This window comes from Lates calcarifer, unplaced genomic scaffold (genome assembly GCF_001640805.2).
Source record: "Lates calcarifer isolate ASB-BC8 unplaced genomic scaffold, TLL_Latcal_v3 _unitig_950_quiver_259, whole genome shotgun sequence".
Taxonomy (NCBI): domain Eukaryota; kingdom Metazoa; phylum Chordata; class Actinopteri; family Centropomidae; genus Lates; species Lates calcarifer.
The window spans coordinates 854,629-871,504 of record NW_026118117.1 but is presented as its reverse complement, the minus strand read 5'-3'; the positions used below and the strand labels follow the sequence as shown (position 1 = coordinate 871,504).

The following is a 16,876-nucleotide window of genomic DNA, read 5'->3' as shown; positions in this document are numbered from 1 at the left end:
GAAGTAGAATGTGATGTGGTCCTCTGCTGTTGTAGCCCATCCACCTCAAGGTTGAACATGATGTGAGGCGCTTTCCTGTTCACCACAGTTGTAAAGAGTGGTTATATGAGTTCCTGTGGCCTTTCTGTCAGCTCCAACTGGTCTGGTTACTCTACTCTGACCTCTCTCATCAACAAGGTGTTTCCATCTGCAGAACTGCTGCTCACTGGATGTGTTTGGTACCAATCTAAGTGAGACTAGAGAGACTAGAAACTGTTGTGTGTGAAAATCTCAAGAGATCAGCAGTTTCGCAAATAATCAAACTAGACCATTCGACACCAACAGTCATACCACAGTCACAGTTCCTGAGGTCACATTTTTCCCCTCTGATGTTTGATGACCTGTAACTGCACAATTTTATGCTTTACACTGCTGACACATAATTGGCTGATTGGATAATTGCACGAATAAGGAGGTGTACATGTATTCCTGATAAAGTGCTTGGTGAGTGTATCTAAAATGCTACGTGAGTATTTTAGTTTTTTAAAGCTTACAATGAAAACAACTGAAGGACAGCTATAATTCAGGCACATCATCCATCTGACTACTCATCAGCTGTAAAATTTGACTCAGTCGCTTTACAAATGATTAAATAAGGCTCTGCTACATTCATGCCACAGCTAATTTCTGGGTCTACCTATATATATCTATGCAGATGGTTGGGTTTTATTTGCCCAGGTTCTGACATATCTGTCCTGAGATTTCTGCCTCCATGCTAATGCAAGTCAATTAAATTTGGTTTGTGATGCTCAAAAACAGAAGAAATACATTTTAAAAATCATAGAGCAATTAACTGTTTACAGAAACAGTCTCCATGTCACTCTGGATGATCCTGACATCTTTGTAAAAAGGGAAAGTTATATTTACATAACAATTGATCTACATGCACGTTGTTAAACCATGGTGATGTAGAAGGATTCAAACAAGATCTCCTGTGTAAGGCTGTGTGGGTACAGAGAACTTTGAGCTAAATGCAAAAGCAGGCACGGTGTGCTTGTTTAGCAGGGTCAATGAACACTTTGCCATCTTAGCATAGTATATTAGCAGGCTAACATAAGTTAATTAGTACTAAAAACAAAGTATAGCTGAGACTGATCTGAATATCATTACATCAGCAGGTATTTGGTGGTGGACTTACTGACATTGCCATATTAACAGACCATGCTGCTAGTGTGGCAAAAAATGCTTTAATTTAGTACAAACCATGTGAAATCCAAGATGTTAACTATAGTCTCTTAAATATAGTAACTAACAGAGATCCAAAGAAATTCTGCTATAGTTTTGATTTGACATCATTGTATTGAGTGAACAAAATGTATGTGTGTAAAATGTATCTCTGAAAACTTCCACTTGCCATTAAATTGGACTCATTTGGGAGAACCCTCATGAACACAGCTTTTCTTGCCAAATTCAAACATAATTGCATTTGTTGCAATAAACAGTCTTTTATTCTTAGAACCAAGTGTCTGACTTAACTATTTGTTTAGAAAACTTTATTATACCAACATTTTCGTTTCACACACACACACATTCATTTAAATTAGATCAAATCAAGGCAAAGCTCATATCTTGTCTTGTGCAGTTAGTGTGATGAAACAAGTGAGGAATACTGAGGTTCATACTGTTGCTGTAAGGCGTCAGAGCTTTCCATGGTCAAACTAACATGTCTGTGTCCTACTGTAGTTTGTCAAAGACTGGAGTTTGTTGCATGAGACAACACTAGAACCAGACAGCAACAGACCTTTGTACTCAGAGGCCAGAGACAGTCCAAGTTTTCCATGTGGACATGAAGGACAGCAAAAGATGGACAAGCAATCACATGACTGTACAGCTTGCCTCCTTGGATAGATCCTGGAGGAAAAAAAAGCTCTGTTATCACATGTAATCAATTACTGTCATGGGACACATGCTGGTGTCATACAATATGGGCAGTCTGGTTAGTTCTGAACGTGCAGTTAGGGGATGGTATGACAGATGAGTCAGTTAACCTAAATTTAAATGAGTAAGCAGCTTAATGATATTAGTTAGGATCACAAATGAAGCCTAGTAACAGCAGATTAAGCCGCAATGGATTCATGATACAGAACCAAAATGTTCAGTGTGTTGCTCAATAAAGCACAAAGACAGCAGCATGAGTTATAAACAAGCCATGCATGCATGCAAGCCATGTGACTAGTACACAGAGCAACACACAGTAGGTATAAGACAAGCAGAAGGGAAAAGCCTCAGTGGGGCAGCATCACCCTCCTCACCTACTGTACAGCACACTGTCTGCTCTGCACTCAAGACACAGTACAACACTTCTTCTTCTTCCTCTTTGGCTTCAGTGTTGGCAGATAAAAAAGTGACATCAAGTTTCACAGACTAATAGCATTTGCCCACAAAAGCTCTTAACACTTCATACTGAGGTTATGGAACTTTTTGGCTGGTTTAATGAGTCAGCGCTTTTACCTGTCTCCGAAAGTGCTGGATGTCACTGCCTGCAACAAATTCTTCATCAAACTCCAGCTCAGTTTCCTCATGACCTCTGGCCTGCATGCACACCCTGCATTCAGCCATCTCCTAAAAATCACATGACTCCTAAGGTGAGTTCCATCCAGTGTTGAGAGTTAGCAGAGATAAAGTGTCTTAAAATGCCATATTATGACTTTGATTTGGATATAGAACACCAGTGCACTCTGTTCCAATCACTGCAGTCAAACTAGGTGTAGTATATTTTTACCATATTTGGATTAACTTTCCTGAAAATAAAACACCAAAAATATGTTGCACCAAAATTTGTGTTTTTTTTTTTCAGGTTAAAAAAGGTACCTATTTTGACTGAAAGGAACTGTATATACTGGTGTATTATGAGAGTAGTTTGCTTTGCTTACCTCATGGTTGGGATTCAAGAGGATTACCCTTACATCAGCGACAGGGCTCCAGCTCCCATGGCCCTGCAGAATCAGGTCCCCAGAATCCGCTTCCTCCTCTGCACCTGCTGCCCAGATCTGACAGGTGTGCACATGCATGCATGCAGGCACGCACATACACCTTAATTCCTTTTCACTTACTTGGGGAGAGCACCCTTAAAACTGCAAATGTAATTTCCCTCCCTGTTGTGTTTTCGTGTGAGAGATTTCTTTTCTTCATAGTTTTCATAGTAAATTGGTTTCAGTTATTGTATCAACTCTCAACCCCCCTTTTTGAGACTATAACACAGAGAAAAACAGTTAAACAACAATAACTACTCACTGTGAGTGTCTGCCCACCAGCTAAGATGCAGGAGGAGGGGATGTGGAAGGAGACGTCTCCAGTGTCTGAACATATCCTCCGAACTACCCAGCCACCCAGTGGCTGCTCCTAGAATGCAGAAATAAGAAAAAAAAAAAAAACAAAACACCAATTACGTTGGATATAATACTGATCAAAGAAAGACTATTCCACGTTTCAAATGTAACTGAAAAACAACAAAAACATTTTCCACTGTACTGTACAGGAACACAGGAACAGGTCTGGAATTAGACAATGGATTGACTCTCTTTGTCTGCCAAAGTTCTCAGTCATCCAGGTCATGGTAGTCTTAAGTGCTGAAGTTGAAGGCAACTGGACGTCTTTTAGGTTCTTGAAGATGTTTTCACCTCTCATCCAAAAGGCTTCCTCAGTTCTGAGGAGTCCCAGTCCCCAGACCTGAGCTCCTTACCCAAAAGGCTTAACCTTGATTCATGCTTTGAGACATATGGCCCTAACAACGCACATGATGGCAGGATGGGCAACGAATCACTAACGAGTCACACCTGGGCTCATGTGTGCCCTAACGACTCGAATAACGACTAGGTGGGTCAATGACTCCCATAACCAACCCCAGAGGTTAAATACCTGGGACAGGTGAAACATCTTCAAGAAACCTAAAAGAAGTCCAGTTGCCTTCAACTTCAGCACTTTTTGACCCACTTTCTTCCTCTGATCTGAGTTACTTGAAGTTTTGTAAAATGGTTTGGTTTGGCTCACTTGCTGATGTTGGAGTCTGGGTTATAATGTATGATATATTCACAAAATACTTCAACTCGAAAAACTAATTATAAAGCAAATAAACTTTAAATGTGCCCAAACACTTTCATTGAGAATGAACTCAAGACAAGTCTAGTGTGCATGTGCTGTATACCATATAAGTGCTACACTGCACTCTCAGTCAGTCAACATTAGGGCTGCCCCCTACAAGTTAGTGATTCAGTGCATTTGTCTAGAAGAGTGATTCAACTCACAAAATGTCAGTTGATGACTTTTGCTGCCTTGGTCTAGTTTACCTTGTCTTACATAGCACAGCACGACTAAGCATTGGACTGTTTTTTTTTTTTTTTTTTTCCAATTTTACCAGTGTATTGCTTTGTTTTCATGCAATATATATATACTCTGAGCTTTGTTGTTATTAGTTAGGCGGATGTTAGCATGTTCAGACATGGGATAGGACTGAAGGTCCATCTAACTGTCTTGCATGCAACATGCTAACTGTCTCCTTGAAGTGTTTGAGTTGGCCCCAACAGAACAACAACTTTGTCTGTTTTCCTGGACACACACACACACGCACACACACACACACACACACCTGTATACACTGGTCCTTTGAAAAAGTAACTTTTGAATATTAAGTGTGAGTGAATATTGCCAACCGCTACTCTGCATAACTCCTTTAATCCTTTAATCTTTACTAATAAATGATGGGATGGTATTAATTTATATTACTAATTACTTAATATTAATATTTATAATATTTTCATTATTTTCAAATAGCCAATAAACCATTCCCCACAAAATCCCCTTCATAGCTAGCATTAAGATAGATTTTTTATTAATTACTGATACTGTCCTGGCACAAATCCAGATGGTGAATACCGTCATGTGAAAAAGAAAGTACACAAAAAAAAAAAAAATCTAATTTGCGATTTTTCTGACAGATATCGCGATTGCGACTTGACTTGCAATATAATTGGCAGTTGTGGCTCAAGAGGTGGAGCGGTCGCCCACCAACGAGGTGGTTTGATCCCTGGCTCCTCCAGTCCACATGCCGAAGTATCCTTGGGCAAGATACTGAACCCAAAATCACCCCCGCTCTGTGTGTGTGCTTCGGTGTATGAATGTGTTAGAGAGCACTGTGTTTAGAATAAGTGCTGTATGAATGTGTGCGAATGGGTGAATGTGACATGTAGTGTGAAGCGCTTTGAGTGGTCAATCGGACTAGAAGTCCATTCAGACAGTCCATTTACCATGATTTTGAAAGTCAAGCTTCAGTCCAGGATTCACTACATACATGTAAAATGTGATGGATCATCACCATCTAAGAGATCATTGAAATATTAACTGCTCTGTGTACTAATCCAAGGATGAGAATGAAAATATATGAATCCACAATGTATTTATTCTAACAATAAATGGTATAGAACATACACATAATGAACCATAGAACAGTTCTCACAGAACAAACAGTAGCACTATGTTCTCTTTCCTTCTTTGCAGTAACTTTACATTGGTCATACTGCTGCCTGTGGTGATTTTTCAAATGCTGATACACTGAGGGGAAATAACAGGAGACAGACAGGCACACAGAGAGCCGGTAGAGACTGACACAGCTGATTAAAACTCTACAGGATTTGTCCTGGTAGAAAATACAAACACAAACCTAACTTAATGATAGCTGGTTCATTCTACCATTTTCTCTCCTTTCGCTCTCTTTTCTTCTCCACTCAGCCAGGTATTTTGCAACTTTATAATATCATTGTCAGTCACTTAACTCGTTATAACACCAACCGGTAATTTCAGCTTTAGCTGTGTGTGTTCTCAGGACAGGAATACAGCTCTCACCTGACATCGGAACAGATAGAATCAGAGCAACTCACATTGGCTGCGCCACACAGTCACTCTGCCCTCCATTTTCATCAAGTATCTAACTCCACAGTCAGTTTTGTGGTTTGGTCATTTTAAGACAAGATCTGGTTGTAAAGTTTACAGCCTGTAGCTCTGTTGCTCCTGCAGTGCTCTGTGTGTGAACTGTGAGGCAGCTACTGTAGTTGTCAGGTAGTTGTGAAGTGTAACAACTCGTCAACTGACTCAATGTTGTAAAAATAATCACAGTCTTTGCGGTCAAATCGCGATTTCGGTTCAATTTTAAATCGTTCAGCCCTATTCAGGACATAATAAAACATCATCTTAGCAAGTCTAAACATTAGGTGAATACAACCTCAGATGACATATTACAATATGTCGTTTTTAATTCAAGAAAAACCAGGCCTAAGTGCAGATCAGTGTGTGAAAAATTCACCCCAAAGTTTCACCTCGCATTTCTCGTTGAGAAACTGCAAAAAACAAATCTCTACAGGCCTCAGTTAGCACATTAAATGCAAAAGTTCATGACAATTAAAAAAAGACCAAAAAGTATGGCTTGTTTGGAAGGGTTGCCAGGAGAAAGCCTCTTCTGGAACAATGTCTTTTAGACGGTCGAGACTAAAGTGGAGATGTTTGGACACAGCGCCGTGTTTGGTGAGAACCACATCAGCACAAACACCTCATACCAACTGTCAAGCATAGAGGTGGAGGGTTATTCTGCAACCACAGGACTTAGGCATTTTACAGTCACTGAGTCCACCATGAAGTATTCTAGAGTCAAATATGAGGCCATCTGTCCGACAGCTAAAGCTTAGCTGTAACTCATTCATGCAACAGGACAATGATTCCAAGCACACCAGCAAATCTACAATTGTATGACTGAAAAAGAAAAGAATCAAGCTGTTGCAATGGCCCAGTCAAAGTCCAGACCTCAACCTGATTGAAATGCTGTGGCAGGACCTTAAGAGAGCTGTGCATAAACAAATGCCTGTAAATGTGACCCAGCGTTGTAAAGAGGAGTGGGCCAATATTCCTCCATAATCATGTGAAAGACACTGTGAAACCATTACTAAAGTTAGTTCTACAAGCTATTGAACCATGGGGTGTACTTAGTTTTTCACACATGGCTTCTCCATTTTGGCTTTGTTTGGTAGAACAAATAATGACACAATAGAATTTTGTGAGTGATCTGTAAAACCAACCACCAGAGCTACAAGAGACACCACACACAGGCTGAACAGGACTAACAATTAAGTAAATTGCCTTGGATGTATAAAATTGCACACACCTGTGCAATGATGAAATGAAAATGAGACATTTAAACTAATTCTCAATACAAAAAATTATGAATGAAACCAGACAAAAGTGTCATCTAATTGCAGCCTTACTGTCTCAGAGTTGTTCTTCAGTCGAACATATCTTCCATCCATGTCAACCTCCACCACGCTCACAATACCATGGTCTGTTGAACGACTGGACATTTTATAGGCGGGCGAGCTGCCAGAGGCTCCCTCGTGTTTCCGCTTCTTTCCTCTGACTTTGCGGCTGCTGTGTTCATGTGTTTGAGGTATGGTTGTACGCTGGGACGGGCTGGGCGACAGCTGCAATCTGACAGAAAAAAAATTATGTGGATTACCAAAACAGGAGGCAAAACTGCCAGTCAGCCAGCCAGCCAGTGAGATCCAGGTACCATGCTGTTTTTCCATTTGTAAAAGCAGTAAAATTGATAATGCAGTTGTGGTGTGATGTACATAGATCACAGTCATACCTCTGTTCCTCCACCTCCAGCATCTTCCTATAGGCACTGATCTCCATGTCCAGAGCTAACTTAACATCCAGTAAATTCTCATAGTCTTCCAGCTGGCTATACATCTGGCTTCTCATGTTCAGCAACTCCTCCTCCTTCTGATTAAGTTTCTGCTGCCAAACTTCCCGTTCCCTGTCCAAAGTCCTCTCCAACTCCTGAAAACGGCTCTCCAGTATCATTTTCTGACAGAGAGGGGGAAGGAAGAACAATATCAAGATAAATGTTGGAAGTGAGAAAGAACTATTTGACAATATCATTACCTATAGTAGAAAAAGCACTTCATGAAGAAAATGCAGTGTGAATGCTCATAGCTGATGGAATCACTGAAGCAACGCTGAAAATGGCAGAAAATAGTGGAAAAAAACAGCCTGATGCAGAAGCAAAACTTCATTTGAATGGCAAAAAAATTTGCTGAGCAAGTTGAATATTTTAATAGGAGAAAAAAGTTGAAGACAAGCATAAATGTCCTGAAAAGGTGAACAGTTCGATAGTCCAATAGTTTCTGTAGCAGAAAGTATGCAGAAGTGGGTAGTTATAACCAAAAAGGGGGCAGAGGCAGAATGACAAGAAAAAAAAAAAAAAAAAAAAAAAAACACACCTAATGCAGAATCAAAAAAAATCTGTCCACCCAGTTTTGAGGTACACATTTGTGGCACAAAATGTAGACTTATTCCTGAGCACAAGGTGAAGACATCTACCAAGATTTGTGATGACTGTTCAAATAGTCAAAATAGGTTGATGCCAATATTCACTAAGCCCCATCCCTGGCAAAGACCGATCTTACTCATTTACGATAGAAATCTGTATTTTGAGCCCCCCAAGGCTATATACCAAATTTGGTGTTGATTAAAATTTTGTCTGTTTTTTATACTATGAAAATTAGCTTAAAATATATCATGGTGGCCTTCATTGTCCAAGAGGCTTATTAATAGAGTATATTGAGTTGCACAGGTGAGTGAAATTTGAAGTCAACAGGACTCCGTGTGTTATTTCCACATCTTTTCCAGTTATGATGCCAAGTTTCATGTGTCTAGCTTGTTTCACCTCACAACAACATTTGACAAGTGAACCTAGCAATCCAAGTTTTTTAGTGTTCACATCTTTGTTCTCCCTACAACCCTTAATAATAAGCAGTACAGATAATGGATGGATGGACATCTTTGATCTTGTTTAGGCTACGCTTATTTAGTGTAGTGAAGAGCTCTGAATGAGATTATGGTGGTAAGTACATTCATACACACTTTCCAAGCATGTAACAGATTCAGCAAAGGATAACGGATGATAACGATTCAATCAACTCACGATTCGGTTCAATACTCTATACACTCATGATACATCTAAAGATATATGAAGAAAGAATGAAAACAAACTAAGATCATGGAATTCTTATTTTTTCTTAATGTAAACTACAAAAATATTTCAATTATCTCTTGTTGCCACAAAACCCAGTTTCTGACAGCGTTTCCCTTATTGTGAAACGAGAGCAGTCTACAGACGTCTGACTGAACAGAACCTGAAAGATCCTGCTAACCTCTCTCTCTTTGAAGTCGACTTCGGAGGCCTGTGTTTATGGAGTGCACACGTGGGCATGCAACCACAGGACTCTAACCAATGTAAATTACCTTGTTAGGCTGAACCAAGTTGTCAGGGAGGAGAGAGGGCAGTGGGTATGAGTTTTTTTTGTTTTGATTTTTCTTGTTTGGTTTATTATGCATTTTCTTTCTCCTGTGTTAGCCAGCAGTCAGATGCACTGGGTATAGAGAAATGACAGGACAGTACTAAATTGTAAATATATGTGATAAAAATTACTGTGGGAATGTTTGAATACCCTTCACTGGATAGCAGTAGGGGTGGAGACTGTGGGGAGAAGGAGGGGGTTAGGATGAGTGTTATCTCTGCTGCACCACTTATTCCTTCTGTGACCTCGCAGTCTGATTTTGTTTGTGGAGATTCACATTAAAACTATTTCTGCTGCTTGAGTCTGCCACACTCAAGCAGACTGTCCAGCAGTCAGCTTTTTGGGGGGGTTTACCATTATTAAAACCCTACATAGACCAATTTATTTCCATAGGTATACACATTTCTGTGCCTGTGATGTCTGACCTTTCCAATCATTACTGTATTTTCTTGAGCACAGTGACCATCTCTGCTGACACCATTAGTGTAATCTGAATGCACTTTTTCAGTGAAAACACCTATGAATTATTCACTCTGGCATTAACATCCACACCATCTACCTTGAGTTAGTGATGATCTTGTAGATATAACCAAAGTTACTTTGAATTGTAGGTTTACATACCATTCCACAGATTTCATGTCAGCAAACTATAGTTTTGGCAGGTCAGGTAGAGACAAACAACCATTCACACTCACATTCACACCTACTGGCAATTTAGAGTCACCAATGAACCTGCATGTCTTTGGACTGTGGGAGGAAGCTGTAAGTACCCGGAGAGAACCCACACCCACCCACCCACACACAGGGAGAACATGCAAACCCCACACAGACAAGCCACAGGCTAACCACTGCCACAATGTGCCGCCCTAAATTGCCATTTTGTTTTATTTAATTCATTCTGATGCAAATTCAGACACAGTAAGAGTTGTTTTTTGTTGCATTACAACAGCTAGTGCAGCTTTATCAGTCTCACCCTTGCTTGTCATCCATCAATTGTTTCTCCAAATGGTGAAAACTGCAACATGGCCGCTTGGGGGTATATTTTCTACAAAGCTGATGTTTTGTTAATGGATTCTCTTCATACTCCATTATAGACTAAACTTACATCTTTCTGGTGCTGCTGGAGCTGGGAGCTGAGGGTCTCTACTCTGAGCTTAGTGGTTTCCAGTTCATCTTTGGTAGCTGACACAACCTCGTTTTTCTCCAATGCTGCCTGCTGGGCATTCTGTAACTGTAGCATAGAAAGAATTCAATGTAAACATAATAAACTTTTAATATTTCAGGAACTTCAAAAAATAAAATCTTGATGGGTAATAAGTCTGGAGTGTTAAATACATCATCTTAAGTTCTGTGTACCTTTGAACTGAAGGTCTTGTCAATTTCTTCTTTGTACTGCTGCAGCTGAGACTCGTGGTCTTGGCGGAGCTGCTGCATCACCTCAGCCAGTTTACTCTCAAACTCTCTCTGTCTTCCTGAGTCCACCTCCACTAGACGGCTCTCATGCCTGCTTCGGATCTCCAAGATCTCCTAAAAATTTTCAATAAACAACTGAATAAGTATCAGATTGAAGAGACACAGAAAGTAAAGACTGGTCTCAGAGGAAAAACAGTCATTGGTTGAAATTAGACTTGGGTGCAGGGCAATGTTCCCCCTAATTTTTCATGTTACTGAGCATACACACAAATTCCCTGAGAATTCCTTGGACCACTGTGAGCAACATCAGACGTGCACACTGTAATTTTATACGCTACATAATTTTGCTGTGCACAGAGAAAGCGGGAGCAGTGTGCGATTGCGCAGGTGCGCAGCTTAGAGGGAACATTGGTGCAGGGGAAGGTTAGCAAATTGCCAGCTTTGGGGCATGCCTGTGTCTCTGTGTGTGTGTGTTACCTGCTCACTGATGTTCCTCTGGAGCTCGAGCTGTTCTTTGAGTGTTTGCACCTGGTTCTCCATGTCCACTCTCCTCAAGATCTCAGAGCTCAGCTGATTCCTGGCATCTGACAGTGTACCCTCTACCTGGACACACACACACATAATCTCTGGAAACATATATTTAAATTGTGTTGGGTATTAATGTATCAGCCAGTATCATTAGCTTAACCTCTCCGTTTAAGTTCAGTAACTTAGCACTGTGTGTCTCATTTCTGTTTGTATAGAGGTACATAAACAAGGCACAGGGAGATATATCATGCTTTAGAGTTGCCAGTGTTGTGTTGATACAAGTTTCCCCTTACCTTAAGTTGCACCCCACCTTAACCCTTACCACTCATCCTTGGAGGTTATTAACCTGACCCCAACCAGTTATCACTGTCACTGTCTGACTATAACCTAATCGAAGCCCTAAACCCAGCTGGAGGGGACTATAAAAACAGAGCCAGGCAAACTGTCTCCCATTGATTTGAGTCTTTGGCTCATTTGGCTGATTTGAGGCTGTGGCTCAGGAGGTAGAGCAGTCGCCCACCAATCAGGTTGGTGGTTCGATTCCCGGCTCTTCCAGTCTGCATGCCGAAGTATCCTTGGGCAAGATACTGAACCCCAAATTGCCTCCGATGTTTGTCATTGGTGTGTGAATGTGTTTAGAAAGCACATTATATATAGAACACTGTATGAATGAATGTGTGTGAATGGGGTGAATGTGATCTGTAGTGTGAAGCGCTTTGAGTGGTCGAAAAGACTAGAAAAGCGCTATATAAGTACAGTCCATTTAAGTTCTGACTCTAGCTTTGTGCCAAAATCTAAGACACAATGTCAAACTATTCTTTCATGGACAATCTAGTGCTACCACCATCGTTACAGTATTACTACTTCTGAGTAGTAGTTTGTCCATGAGAACAGATCAACTGTCCTATTAACGCAATGTAACCTCTTAAGACTACAACAAGTTTGCTAGCAAGCCAACAAAAAAAACCTTTGGATCATGCTACTGCCAAAATGAATCCAGCTTTAGCTCATACATTTTCCAGCTGGCTCTGCAGGTCAGTAAAGTCGTCTGTGAGTCTCCTGTTCTCAGACAATAACTTAATGCACTCAGCATCTTTGGAGCTCAGCGTTGCCTCAACTTTCCTCCATTGGGCCAAGGCATTCGCCAGATCACTCTCCTTTTTCTGGTTCCTAGAGAGAGAGATATCATAATAATTATTTTAACCATAGGACAATTTAGCTTGTTTTTCCTCATGTCAAACTCCATTTGGACATATGCATGTTGACTGCTACCTTGGTCACTTGTACACAGAGTGGAAAGAAAAAATAAGTGAACCTTTTGGAATCATCTTCATTTATGTATTAATTTGGTCAGATCTTCATCTAAGTTATACTAATGAACAAACACTGTGTATTTCAACTAATAATACATTAATTACTAGACTGTTCATGTTGAAAATATCATGCAAACAATGACATTGGAGGTTGGTTAAAACTATGTGAGCCCCTCAGACTTTCAGGACCACCTCCAAGAGGTTAAATACCTGGTACCCAACCAGTTTTCAGAACTAAGGAAGTCTTTAAAATGAGAGGTGAAACATCTTCAGGAAACCACAAAGATGTCCAGCTGCCTTCAACTTTAGCACTTAAGACTCAGCTAATGACAACAAAAGCTAACTGTCAGGAGTCAGGAGTTAGTCCAATCAATGAAAGAAGATTCAAGGTGAGGGTTAGAGCTACTTTGATCTACAAAAAAAAAAAAAAAAAAAGAATCAGTGATTGATTCTGAACCCGAGGAGTTGTTCATTTGCACAAAGCTAGAAAAGGTTAAGGAAAAGGTCAATAAATAGACATGATTTAGTAAAAGATAAAGGCTTTAAAGGAACTATTGGAGCTGGTAAACATCGGTGTTCATGAGTCTTTCATATGGTACATGGTTTCAAAGTGCACATGGCAGGGCACCACAGAAGAAGCCACTGCTGTGCACCTGAAGTCTGTCAAAGAGATGCTTTGATACTCCACAATGCTACTGGGAAAAAAATTATGGGCTGAAGAAGGTTGAAAGGTTGAATTGTTGGAGAAGAACATGCAGCATTATGTGTGGTGTAAAAACAACACTGCTAACGAACATAAAAACATGACCCCAACAGTGGCATACGATAGGAGGGAGTATCATGATTTGGGGCTTTGCTGCCTCTGGGCCTGGACAGCTTGCCATCATCAAGGGGTAAATGAATTCCCAAGTTTAACATTGTACCTTACAGCATAACGTCAGGGTGTCTGTCCACCAGCTTAAGATCAGTGGATGATGCAGCAGAAGAAAGACCCCATGACGTCAAAGAATATCACAGACATAATTCATACTACAGAATGATTTAAAACAAAGAACCTTTGAGGCGGCCCCATCAGACCCCGTCAGACCCCAGACCTAAACCCAACAGAGATTCAGAGAAATGAGCTCATGAGAGCCATTCATACCAGACATCATAAAAACATGGCTGAGCTGAAACAGTTCTTTAGGAAGAATGGTCCAAACTTCCTCCTGAATGTTGTCCAGGTCTGATCAACTTCAACCTCAAAAATTCAATCCTACAGATTTATTTATTCAAAGAAGGGTTCAGACAGGAACTGTGACTTTATCTCAGCCACACATCTCCTCTAATTGAGCAAATGTAAATTTAAAATTAAACTCAGTTCGAGTCAATTGAATGTTGCTTTGTCTGCCAACAGACTACTAGGAATCAGTGCTCAGTTCAGTAAATGTGTTTAGCACTTCAATGAATGTGCACTTTTTAAGAGAAGTTTCGATTCCCATCTCAAAATACGCCACTGGGTTGCAGGGAGATATATAAACCAGTTATAAAAGTAGGGAGTATCTGAGGGATAATTACCGCTTGGTGCATGCAATGCATCCTGAATTTTACATCGGTACTTAATCATTTTCAGAAACGCCTTCAACTGTGTTCTATAGAATTGTGCGTCTCATGCAAAGCAAAACTGCATTAAATAAACTGATTTTAAAGTGGAGTCTGGTGTGATAGCCTAAAAGTATCGTATCTAGCTATATCGTTACTACCTGGCTTGAAGTTTCCTGTACTCATCGCAGAGATTTCCGTAGTCGATCTGTAGACGGGCCTTCTCTCCGGCCAGGCCGTCCAGGGAATTTCTGATATCGGCCAACTCCTCCTCGTACAGCCGTCGCACATTGCACATCTCCCGGCTTTTCGACTCATCCTTTTCCTCCAGCTGTATCAGTATGGATGACCTTTCGCTTTCCAACTCCTGGACGCGCTGGATGTAGTTGGCGAGGCGGTCGTTGAGGTGTCGGAGCTCATCTTTCTCCTGGATGCGAGACCGGCAGGTCGGGCTGGTGCTGGACCGGGGCAGGCCGGTGGCTGCGCTGCGGCGGGCTGCGGAGCGGCTGCAGCGGCCGCCGGAGGCTGCGGGGGTGGAGGTGGCAGAGGCCATGATGGTGGGGGACAGGACAGTTGTGGTCAGGGGTCGACAAGTAATCCAAATAATTTAGTCGATTCAAAGAGCCACAAAACTACGGGGTGTAGAAACGCACACTCATCCGAACTAACACAAGCAACGCATGCAATAATATTTAAAACTAATAAAAGTCACACTGAACCACTCTTGTCTGGTTCATCGATCATCGCTGCACATGGGAAACGTGGAGCTGATGTACTCAACTTGTTGGTGGATGTTTTCGTCTATTAAAGATCTCCACAGCTGAAATGAATCAAATTTGACGAGTTGACGCACTGAGTGAAGTGCGCAACTGGCGCCAAGAGAACCAAAATGACACAAGTTTATTTCCGGGTATAATTTTCAAAATAAAATTATATTAACGGATGTTTTTGTGTGAAATACAAAGCGAAGAAGAAAAAAAAAACGTATTTACGATTAACTATAAGGTCAGTTCTAATATGTTTAGCAAAATATCCCGTTTTGTAACTTTTGTAATTTATAGCTTATTACTGTCAAGTTTGTGTATTAATACAATACAGCTTTTCTGTTTTGAACCTACGTCATCAAACTTCAATTTGTTATCCTTGAAATCTGCTATTAATAAAGCAGATAAAACTTAATGTTTTCACATATTATCTCCTTTTAAGTGAAATTGCACAATTTCAGTATTCTAGCAGTAGGATATATGGAATGGTGAACTGGCGAGGATTAGTGGGAGATTATCGTCATTCATGAATAAATTGCTGTATTATACTAGATTATTTTTTAGACAATCATTATCTATGGGCTACTATTTACCTATGATGAGTTCAATGAGCGACTGTATTTTGCAATAGCTGAAAGCCAGTCCTAACCTAGTAAACAGGCTAAGTAGCCTACATAATCTACAAGAGTAACAAAACAATAAAACAAAAAACAGAGAAGAAAAATAGGGATGATGCCTCACAAAATGGATGGTGATGTTGAAATTAAAATGATGAAGATTGTGAAATTAAATGCAAAAACAAAGTTGTTTTAAAAAAAATAAAATATTAAATAAGAAATTTAAAAAAAAGAATATATAAGACACATCCAAGTACAGTAAGTTTATTGTAGATGAATTGCAATATGACAATGCAAACTGAACTCTAAAACAATACCCTTTTTCCTGAGCAGTATGTTCGCTGCGACTTTATTTTGAAGGTTAAAGCGCATAACTTCCGTTACTTCTTAGTGTAACGCTGTCTTGTTTGACTTGACATTCCTGCAGAGCATCAGCTGATAGAGATGACTGGCCAAAAGCCAGCCGCTGATGTCACTTATCACAAGACTATTTAAAGGAAGAGATTTTTTTTTCTTTTTACACCTTTTTGAATACAGTTCTTGACCCCAGATATTAAACACAATAACAAAACACAAGATGTTAACATACTCAGTTTAGGTCAGCAGGAATTATGTGTATATGAAACTGATTTTTTTCCAATGAAAAACTGTTATGTAAGGCCATAGACCACAGTCTGACACACATCCTAAATTAGAAATAAGTGAAATGTGTGAAGTTATAAATAATGACATGGCCATTTCCATTAGTAATTTATGAGAATAAATTTCTGTTGTTGTATGTGTCTGGATGAAAGAGGGCACCAAACCTCCATCACACATGTTTGTTAAAGGAATAATTTATTTAGAACAATATGACACACATCTGTTAATATACAGTATGACATATATATGTAGGTAAATAACTGTTACACGGGACATATTAACTGACTGTGTGACTAAATACACAGTTTATATGCTTCTTTGTAATTGTGCTACAACACAGGGGACCTTGAGGTCATTTGCTGACTGAAGCTTTCTGATGTTCTCATTAGTCAAAGTCAAAACCAGTCCCTTCATACTCTGCCAGCTTTTAGTCTTCACCTAATAATAAAAGCTTGGGGGCAGTGGTATGTGTGTGTGTGTGTGTGTGTGTGTGAAAGGGTGGGTGGCTAAGCTAACACACACACACACACCCTTTGATCCTTACTCCAGATGACAAGGAGAGGCTCAACTGTAGGAATAATCAGGGTGTGTGTATTGTACCCAGGTGAATGATGGACGCTGACAGAAAACATGCT

The 16,876-nt window shown here is 40.2% G+C and overlaps 1 protein-coding gene across 2 annotated transcripts; it reads right to left on the bottom strand.

Moving 5' to 3' along the window:
• Window positions 1-1,207: 1,207 nt before the first annotated feature.
• Window positions 1,208-15,083, bottom strand: lmnl3 (lamin L3). Of its 2 annotated transcripts, XM_018672092.2 has the most exons (12): window positions 14,380-15,083; window positions 12,338-12,494; window positions 11,274-11,399; window positions 10,740-10,910; window positions 10,489-10,614; window positions 7,667-7,887; window positions 7,287-7,506; window positions 3,274-3,381; window positions 2,913-3,029; window positions 2,491-2,601; window positions 2,292-2,360; window positions 1,208-1,890 (listed from the first exon to the last, which is right to left on the bottom strand). In XM_018672092.2, exons 1-11 carry the CDS (start codon window positions 14,769-14,771, stop codon window positions 2,322-2,324), a joined length of 1,788 nt encoding a protein of 595 aa, XP_018527608.1. In that variant the 5' UTR covers window positions 14,772-15,083; the 3' UTR covers window positions 1,208-1,890; window positions 2,292-2,321. The 2 variants fall into 2 exon arrangements, with proteins under 2 accessions (XP_018527608.1, XP_018527609.1); XM_018672093.2 differs by lacking the exon at window positions 2,292-2,360.
• Window positions 15,084-16,876: the final 1,793 nt, after the last annotated feature.